We start from the raw sequence: 9,931 nt of genomic DNA, 5'->3' as shown, positions 1-9,931 counted from the left end.
TTGAGTTAGCTCAATTATTTGTTTATTATTTCCTACTTTCATTGATTCTCAGATAATTAATTGTTAATTAAACAGACTATCAGGTTGAAAGTGCTCCTTATTTTTTGTTAAAAAAAACTGTTGCTTATACACTGCAAATTTTTCAAAGAATATTAATAAATAATTTAAATTGATATAAATTGTATTGGCTAAATGTATTAGTCTAAAATTAGTTTTATATTCAAATTATAGGCAAAAGTGATGATCTCCATAATGTTTACAAAATTAGCCTCAATAGTCTTACGACATACTATAGCTTTCAGTGCAGAACAAATATTATTTTAAATCGAATCAATTCATGAGCTAAAACTGAAATGTCAAATGAAATCATGGATTTGGAGAATTTAGCACCATTACCAATGACCTTGAATGTGAGTCTGTGCTGCATTGATTTATCTCATGACCTTTAAAGCAGTTTTATGTTTTGATCACCACAACATACCCGTTTGAATTCCAGTAGGGACCGTTGTTGCATCATAAAAATAGAGAGAAACCAAGTTGTTAATTCGAAACTCTCTGCAGGTTAAAATTAATTTTTGGTTCAAATAATGTCTACTTGAAGAAAACAAATGACAAAAAGAGAAAATGCGTGTGTTTAAACTTTTTATTGCTATGTAAAATATCTCACCTTTAATGAAAAAAATACTTAATATCTTAACACAAATGAAATCAGGCAAAAAAAGACATTTGGCATTGTGATGTTCAGTGTATTGGGGGGGTTTGAGTAGATTTAGCGTAGCATTGCTGCTACACTTGTTAGTCAGGCTTAGAGAATGCACCGTGTGCTGAAACACTGCTGTCTTTAAATGTCTAGTATTATCAAAGGGGAGGGGGGGGGGGGGGGGTCGGGGGGTAGTACACAGAGCCAAGTAAACTACAAATCATATAACACTGCGTTTCTCCCTATTGACATTAAATACTGTACTTAACTGAGGTCCTACAGTAGTTTTATGATATATTAACATTAAATAAAACCCAACTGAACACATGAAGTAGATGTGTTATTATTGGCACATCCACAATCTCCCTGGCACTTGTACCTAGAGTGCGGTGAAAAAAAAAGGCTGCGGCTGCTTGTCCCTGGCAAATCACCGTGGTTACAGTACATAACATTTGGGCCTATTAGCCATTCAACGTGCCGCACAATCTGCAAGTGATGCAACAAATCCTTATTATCTTCTACACATCTGTACTCCAGACTACAAATCTAAAAGACTCTCCTTCTGAGTGAGGGGCGATACAAAGACATAATAATTAATAATGACAACACAAAACTTCAAGTATATTCCAAGCGCAGCTCTTCTAACCACTAAATCCGGGCGAGGGACTACATTCTAAACATGCAAACACTACTGAAATGTGCACCAACTTCTTCTTTCTGTAACATACTGCAAAGTGCATATTAGGAACTGGGTGCTCTCTTAACATTTGAGTTTGGCCCTTTGCGCTGTGGCCGCTGTCAGCTCTCTCTCTACGAGGCAAAGAGGCTTGGCTTTACTACATTGACATTCTTAACATTGCGTTGCTTTACAGTGCTGCCCTTAATATCACACAGGTAAAACATGAAGCGTTAGCATTCAGAAGCTACACAGTTCCCTGGGCACCACCTCCACTGTAATAACTGAAACATAAAGTGACTGTTGAAACATAAAGCCTCTGATATAAGTTATTAAATAAATAAAATTCTGACATAATATAACTAATTACAGCCAGCAAAAATAAGCTTTTTTATTTTTTTTAGATCCACTTTATCAAAAAAGGGATAGTTTTGTTTATCATTCCATATGCATTCTGCGTCACTGCATTCACTGCATTCATGGAATACCTTACAACATACATAATCCTTGCATTGTTTAGTAGTTGTAATCCTTTTCTTTTACAGTACCATGACTTGTAACTGTACATTGAGTAAGTATAATACAGCAATTACAATGAGATAAGGGGGAAACCCATTGTCTGATGTAACTGGGGTCGGGGGTGCGGGTGGTCTGCTGGTCTAGGTCTAAACTGAACGAGGCCCTTAAGAAATCCCAAATCATCCGGACTTTCTTTGTTGATCTTTCAAAGATTTAGGCCCAGGTTGTGGCGCCGGACTTGCTGAGATCAGAGTGGTTGGGTGAGAGTCAGGGGAGAGGGATTGAGGTCAAAAAGCGAGGTGTTGAAAGCCAGAGTTGCCATGGTGACTTCAGAAGTGGCCCATCCTGGCGGCGAAAAGGCTGCGTGAGCGTAGCCTGGCCGAGGAGATGCGGCCAAAGTTGGACGAAGGCCACTTCATGATGAACTGAGAGGTCACTGGCAGCAGATACCTGGACAGACGGGCAGAAACCAGGGATTGTGGGATTAAGGGAAAGGATGAAGATAATGAGAGGATCAGATATGCAAAGTTCATTATTTAGAGGTCAGGGCTCCTTGGTGTTTGGCACCACATATTGCACACCTTTCATATATTGATTCTACAGTTTTATGGCTGTCTTTGTTTGCACTTTTAAACTTTATAATGACCTGGTGATTTCAACATATTAAAACCTCACCCTCCCCTTGAAAATGGGAGAAAAAACTGAAAAAACCTGTGAGATACATATGATTTGGGGTTGTGTGGGGCTGCCTCTACAGCCAATTTAAGATTAAGATTTATTGTTTACCACACACACAGAGATTTGTCTTGTTTTGTCTGACCAACAGTCCAAAACCAAAATATATATTCACTGTAATACAATCTATGGTAAAGAAAAGCCTAAAATTCTCATATGAAGCTGAAAACAGCAATTCATCGTCTTTTTGGTTCGAAAGAATTATCAGTGATTATCATCAACCATTTTGACTACCCCATCATCACAATACTTGATATATATATATATATATATAACAATTGAATAATTGATCAATCATTACAGCTTTAATTGTATGGAATGTACCAAATCTAACATTCTATTTACACCGTACTCTCAGTTACAATCGTTCTTAATTAGGTTGTATGCATTATTGATGTACAGTATTTGCTTGTAGAATGATACATTATTGACCATATACAGGCAGAAGCAGATCTATTTTTTTCTTTCAGGACAACGGTATTTTTCAACCCTCGACCCTTTTTTAAAAAAAATCGTTGGTATCATGAACATAATATCCTCACCTATCATTCCGTGGTATAGGCTTCAGTATCTTTCTAAGACTTTTCTATGACACCTTCCACCGAGACAGAGCAGTGAGGCAGCTCCTGCTAACAGCGTTCCAGTACCTGAGAATGAGACCAGCGTCAGGTTGAGATGAGTGAGGAGGGGCTGAACCCTGCTCCCATGATCCTTAGCTACTGGAAATGAGTCAGATATGGTTGTCAGAGCAATGTCAGATGATATGATCAAATCCTGGACAAGGTTAACGGAAGGTTACGCAAATGTTGGGTTACTGTTCAGAAACATGAGACAAGGGAAAGTTCTTCCAGACTCATCAGTTGGAAGAGTGACTTACATTCTTTTGCGGCAGTCATATTGGGATGGCGTACATCAGGGCTATTCAATTGGCGGCCCGCGGGCCAAATCCAGCCCCCGGGTGATATTTACTGGCCCTTTGAGTATAATGTTAAAAAGTAAAAAAATTAAAGTTTAATTAAAAAAAAAATTCATTTAACATTTTTTTTGTTTTGAGCCAGAGTGCCTTTATTCCTGAGAGGGTGTTACATTGAGAGATAGAGGGGAAGACATTGCCTGAAAACTTTGGCGGGCTCGGGTTTCGAACCCACCTACTAGCAACTCCTGTCATTTATTGCGTCTCTGCGCGTCCTCGCGGCTCACGCTGCCTTTCACTACAAGCTCGTGCACCTTCGGCGGTTTCGTGCCAATGGTACGATTAATCAAACCTGGTCAGCATAGTTGGATATCAAAATGTCTCTTTCTACATTAAAAAAACGAAAGCTTGACACCAAAAACCGGCAATTCAACAGCGAGTGGAAAGAGAAGTAGCCTACTTGTGTGTAAATGTCAGTGGCCCGTGTGTTTAATCTGCAATGAGTGTTTATCGGTGTGTAAAGAGTACAACTTGAGAAGGCATTTTAAGACAGCTCACGCCAACTTTGACGCCACTTTTCCAGCGGGCTCTGATGCTCGCCGCCAGAAGATTTTGGGGCTAACTTCGTGCTATGACCAAAGACGTAGCTCCCTGTTTCGGGCTTGCACTGACCAAGAGAGAGCTTCCGCAGCGTCCCTACGAGTGGCCTGGATATTAGGCAAAAAGAAAAGGCCTTTTACGGATGCAGAGACAGTCAAAGAGTGTATGCTTGCATCAATTGAGGAAGTGGTTGCAGATGAGAAAATCTGAAAAAGCGTTATTGACTCAATTAAGAACATTCTGATTTCTGACACGTCAACATCAAGGAGAGTGGAGACCCTTGCATCGGACGTTTTTGAGATTCTCTTGGACAAACTGAGAAAGGCGGAGGTTATGTCGCTAGCTATTGATGAATCCACTGACAGCAGCGATGTTGCACAGCTGTGCCTCTATGTTAGATTTTTTTATGGTGAGTGCTTTCGGGAGGATCTACTTGGATTAATTCCTTTGGATGGACACACGACCGGTGAGGTGATGTTCCACAAAGTGGTTTCGTTTTTCAAGGGGCACAAGTTGGGATTGGATCGTATTAACATGCTTGTAACGGATGTCGGGCCGAACACGGGGACTGTCCGCTAGGCTGGCAGATGTGTCTCCACAGTTGAGATCGCTTCATTGCCTCATCCACCAAAGCCTCCTGTGCGCAAAACTGAGTGGTGAGTTAAAAAAACAATGGACTCTGTCATGGCGATTATTAACTTTATTCGTTGTAACTCCAGTTTACAGCACCGTCTTTTCCGCCAGATGTTGTCAGACATGTCAGCTCAATATAATGATTTGCTCATGCACAGTGACATTAGATGGCTAAGCAAAGGAAACGTCTTGAAACGATTTTGTGAACTTAAGGAGGAGATCATGGCGTTTCTCCGCAATTCAAAACATAAAAAAGCCAACGCCTTTCTGTGTCTGATAGAGAATAATGAGTTTTACGCTGCTGTTTGCTTTTTGAGCGACATTTTCCAACATCTGAACCAACTCAATTTGGAGCTGCAGGGCAGAGATAAAATGGTTACACAACTTGTGGAGAGACTCCATGCGTTTAAAAAAAAAAGCTCCCACTTTGTTTTGCGGATTTATGTCCCGGCAAAATGCTCCATTTTCCAACACTGCGCACTGCAGGTTTACAAATCACAGAGGTGATGACTGGATTTATGGACGCATTGAAAACCAACTTTGCCGCAAGGTTTGAACATTTCAGTCTCCCGACTGAAGTGATGAGATTTGTGAAGGACCCTTTCTCTGTGAATGTAGAGGGCGAGTTTGCACTGAAAGCAAAGGAGCTGATTATGACATTAAATGAGGCGTCTTTACAACTCAAACTCATTGACATTGAGTCATCAGATGACCTGCGACAGTCATTTCAGCTGGCAGGTTCTGAAAAGTTCTGGACTCATGAAGTCAGCCACGAGAAATTCCCTCATTCAAGGGGTCTTGCACTTTTTGTCCTCACAATGTTTGGCTCGACTTACACGTGCGAATCGGCATTCTCACAAATGAATGCCATACAAACTAATAATCGAGCACCCCTCACTGACCAGCATCTGCATCACTGTATGCGTATTGCCATGACAACGTATACTCCCGACTTCCCTGCTCTTGCTAAATCGAAAAAATGCCATTTCTCTCATTAGATGGCACATATCTGCCAAGTTGGTTGCATACAGTTATCACTATGTTAATCAAAAAAGGTTTGAGTTTTAAAAGGCTGTGTGTTGTGGTTTGGTAATTAAGACAAGTATTTTGATAATTGTTTTTGCTTTTAATTAAGCAATTGATGTGGTATGGCTCACTTGTCTTTATTGTTATTATACCATAATATGCACTTTTGTTTGTGTATGGCCCTAAATTGCTATTTTGTGTGAATTATTAGATAATCTAATGATGTTGATGGTTATATTAGCTTCACATGTACTGAGTTCTGAACTTGCCATTTATAAAGGCCTTGGGGCTATGTTTGATTTAATTAAACAAAATATATGCACTCCACTATGCTGTTCATTTCATTTCATTTCAAACCTTTATTTATGCAGGTGAATCCCATTGAGATCATTGATCTCTTTTTCAAGGGTGACCTGCTGTAGTATTTACTGTATCTGAAGCTCTTAATATGATTGCTCATATTTCAAGCCATTTTTTTCCCGGCCCCTTGCTTTGGATCATTTTCATCAACCGGCCCCCATTCCAAACTAATTGAATAGCCCTGGCGTACATTATGTGACCTTATTGCTGCAAATGCAGCACGGATCTTTAGCTAATAAAAAATAAATCTAATACTCCTTTAGTTAAATGAGTACAACGGACAAAATAAATAGTCCCTGTGGAAATGTTAAAGATGTGACAATCTAATCAAAAGGGAGCCACTGGGGCAAAGGATTACAGAATGAAGAAATAATATCTTCTTTTAAACTGGTGCAGAGATAGCATACTTTTCTCTGACAGCTCTCTCTCTCTCCTTGTGAAATAGCTCTTGAACAAATTAGCCGAGCAGTTTCTTCTAAAGTCGACCGGAAAGAGAAAAAAAAAAGCCCATGGGGCGTCCGCTTCCACACAGTCCCAGACTCAGGAGAGTTAGAAGGCCTTTAAATTAACTTAATTTAGTTCAACAAGAGTGTCCTTGAAGCAGCTTCAAGTGGGCCGTAGGAATCCCTCCAGCACATCTTCTTCTTCTCTGACTGGACTCGAACAAGGGCTCAGTCCGCCACTACTTCTTAAACTCTCACACTCAAACCCAAGAGAGCAGGTGAGCAGGATTGCTGTAAGCCATTTACAGTACTGATTCCATGATTATGTGTCACCTTTTGGATTAATTTCTTCTACATTTTTCATGTTTCCGTTCCCCACCATCTTTTTCCATGAGATTCCACGTGTTCATCCATTGGGATTCTGTTCATGGATTTGTGGTGTGATTTTTCCCCCTTTATTTCCATAAGGCCTTTACTAGAATAATACCAAGCCCAGGTATGGAAATGCCATTAAAAAAGATATTTAAAAAAAGAAAGAATATCAAATATTGAACATTCATCGAGGGCCCGAGTGTGTGTTCTTCAGAGATCCTCTGCTATTCACTTTGAGAATATTCTGCTCATAGATAGCATCACGTTGCTGGTAGTGGCGGGGGGTTGGGTAGGAGGGCTTCTCACGTCCAAGTGGCTGCTGTCTCTGCAGGCTATATTTAATTGGACTCTCATTCCGATATCTTCCAGGTCCGTCCTCCTTTTGATCATCAGAAGGTATTGGCAACAACGTGCATGCTTGAAAGCCAGAGGGAGGCTTGTTCATGCACTTGTGCTTTGCTTCAACCAATCAGTTGACAGGGAGACAGAAAGATGCTCTTTACATGCAAAGCTACAATCTACCACTGTTTGTACTGACAGGCCTTCCATGCCACCCCTGAGTGCTCCATCGATATGCAACTGCCACAGCAAATTAAGAGGAGGACGGACAGAAATAAATACCATGACTTAGGATGGAGAGCAGCTGACGCAATCGTACACCAAGAGGTACAAAGAGGCTTGAAGGTTATCTGCAACCCACATTCAGCTCAACACCCCAATTAACCCTAATTACTGCCGCACTTTTCAGACTGATGAAAGTTAATAGAATCTGAAACTTTTGTCATCATGGGAAAATTGTCTTTGGGCAGTGACAGTTTTTCCAGGCTTAACAAGAAAGTCATTAGAGTAGCTATTTGGCGACTTCCTCTCATCTGCCCACGCCTTCTGAAGGACTTTGCTAAGACTCATGGGGCTGTTGACACACCTGATCAGGGCACTCAGCAGAGGAAGGATGCTTGAACTAGACCGGGCAGGTGTGGTCAACAATGGAGACCCCGAAGACCCCGGCCTGCAGACCCACTTTGATGTGTGCCAAAGGCTGCCAAGAGCTCTGTGAGTGTATGTGTTACACGCGTGTGTGCATGCACAAGAGACGGCGTGGTGTGGGTATTCAGAAGCTACACTTATGTATGATTTATTATAGTATTTTATATTTGATTTCAGTAGTTACATTAACCAGAATTTGGAAGTTTGTCAAACAGGTCTTTCAGATATGACATTGTTTTTGAATTGTTTAACTGTAAACTGTAAGACATCAATGAAATCAGCCTTCAATAGATGAATAAATAGTTAACAGGTGTCATACGGGAGTGTCCACACAAATGCAGAAGAATGTAGAACATTTTGCTCTGTCAGTTGAGAAGTGTCTGGGTTTGGCTTGAATGTTTTTAACATGGCTGCCGGGTCAAATGCATTTAACAGCAAGACAGTGAACAAAAGGAGAGAAATTATCTTGTTTCATTTTTTACGAGCATTAGATTTGTTTGCTTAAACGGTGCCAAGTACGGGCAATTGGTTGAAGCTGGTCAAAGTTGATATAAATGAGTTTTGTTCCCTGAAGTGAATGTTTTATTTGCCCCTGCGCTCTCATGGAATGGAAAATGGGAGGTAAATATTCGCCAATGCATTTTTTAAGCATGTGTGATCGTGCTTAATGGTAGTGTTCTAAAAAAAGGCTGGTCCGTAGCTAGATATTTAGAATATATCACATTGCTTAGCATTTAAAACAAACCATCTCATTGGATGTTGGCCCTCCATCGCCAAGTTATTGAGTTCCAGCATTTATTCAATGGTGGCCTTACTAATGCTAGTGACAAAAAGGACAACATTAACAATCCTCTTTTAATGTTAGATACATGAACAAGTTCAGCTGTAGCTAATGCGAAGCTTCAGCAATCTGAAACCAGTGGGTGGCTTCCAAAGTTTTTAGTACTAAATTGCCTTATTTTGTGTTTCCCATGTCAATAGGAAATCATTAAGAATTATTGAAGGAAGGATGGACTGGAAATGTAAGGATGTGATCTCTTTAGAGCCACATTTTAGAGCATGTAAGTAGTGTTTCAAACATAACCTATGGTTTAAATGTACTTCTCAGTGAGATGTGGGCACAGTAATAAGGAGGGACGGATGAACAGCCACATGATGTGCATGCAGACGCACACCCTCTCATAGAAACTTATGCATCAATGAGAGAATAATCATAATTGCTTCTCATCCATCTGAAGTGGCGGCGGTTTGCGACTCTTCCCTGCATGCCTGATGGAGAGATGTGAACCGCTGGTGTTGTGAAACTGTAAAACACGTGATGCAAGCAGAGCCATTTTCTGTCTGACAAGAAGAGTGCGGTGCTTAGGTTGACACTGATGCGGTGCAGGTGAGGTGCTCAGTTCCCACTGAGGCCACTCGTTTTGAAAATTCACTCAGGGTAAGATGCTCTTGATAAAAGCGTTGAGTGAAAGGCATAGTTAAGCATGTGGAAGCAGGGTGATGGGCTGGTGATGTACAGCAAGCTGGCCGGATGGTTGCGCTATAGACAAACAGTGCTTCAAACAGTCTTCATATGCTTCCTTCTCCTATCTCTTTCCTTTCAAATCCATCATTTATTGTTTTGGGCATCAGGTGGTTTAATACACATCTGATCATCATGCTGTATAAGTCAATTAAAACTTGTGTATATTAGTGAGGGAAAAGGAGAGGAGGCCATGCTAGACTGTTGGTTGTGCAGCTAAAGCAACCATAATTGGGCAGGTGGGACCAAGCCTTGGTTACAGCTATGAGGTGGTGGGGGGAGCAGAAGAGAGCAGGGGACGGTGCTGGAGGATGGGGGGTTTAGCAGAACTAAACCAAGCAAGAGACCTGCGTTGAGGGGCGAAGAGACGGAGGAAGAAGCGGCAGCGACAGCAGCAGGTGTGGTGGAGCCATGGGTAGAGGCTGGTCCAGCAGCAAATGGTAAG

General features: G+C 41.1%; 1 protein-coding gene across 3 annotated transcripts in view; it reads right to left on the bottom strand.

The window, feature by feature from the left end:
- Positions 1–629: 629 nt before the first annotated feature.
- The window catches only part of ttll7 (tubulin tyrosine ligase-like family, member 7), a 76,976-nt gene continuing 67,674 nt past the window's right edge, over positions 630–9,931 (bottom strand). The window contains exons 21-23 of one of the 3 annotated variants that reach the window (XM_034230009.1): positions 9,834–9,931; positions 3,173–3,277; positions 630–2,345 (exon numbers count right to left, since the gene is read on the bottom strand). In XM_034230009.1, coding sequence (XP_034085900.1) covers positions 3,195–3,277; positions 9,834–9,931 — 181 coding nt within the window. In that variant the 3' untranslated portion in view covers positions 630–2,345; positions 3,173–3,194. The remainder of the gene's footprint in view (positions 2,346–3,172; positions 3,278–9,833) is intronic. The other 2 variants (XM_034230012.1, XM_034230010.1) reach the window with 2 other exon arrangements.

This window comes from Gymnodraco acuticeps, unplaced genomic scaffold (genome assembly GCF_902827175.1).
Source record: "Gymnodraco acuticeps unplaced genomic scaffold, fGymAcu1.1, whole genome shotgun sequence".
NCBI lineage: Eukaryota > Metazoa > Chordata > Actinopteri > Perciformes > Bathydraconidae > Gymnodraco > Gymnodraco acuticeps.
Note: the sequence above shows the minus strand (reverse complement) of the source record. Positions and strands in the feature narration are given on the sequence as shown.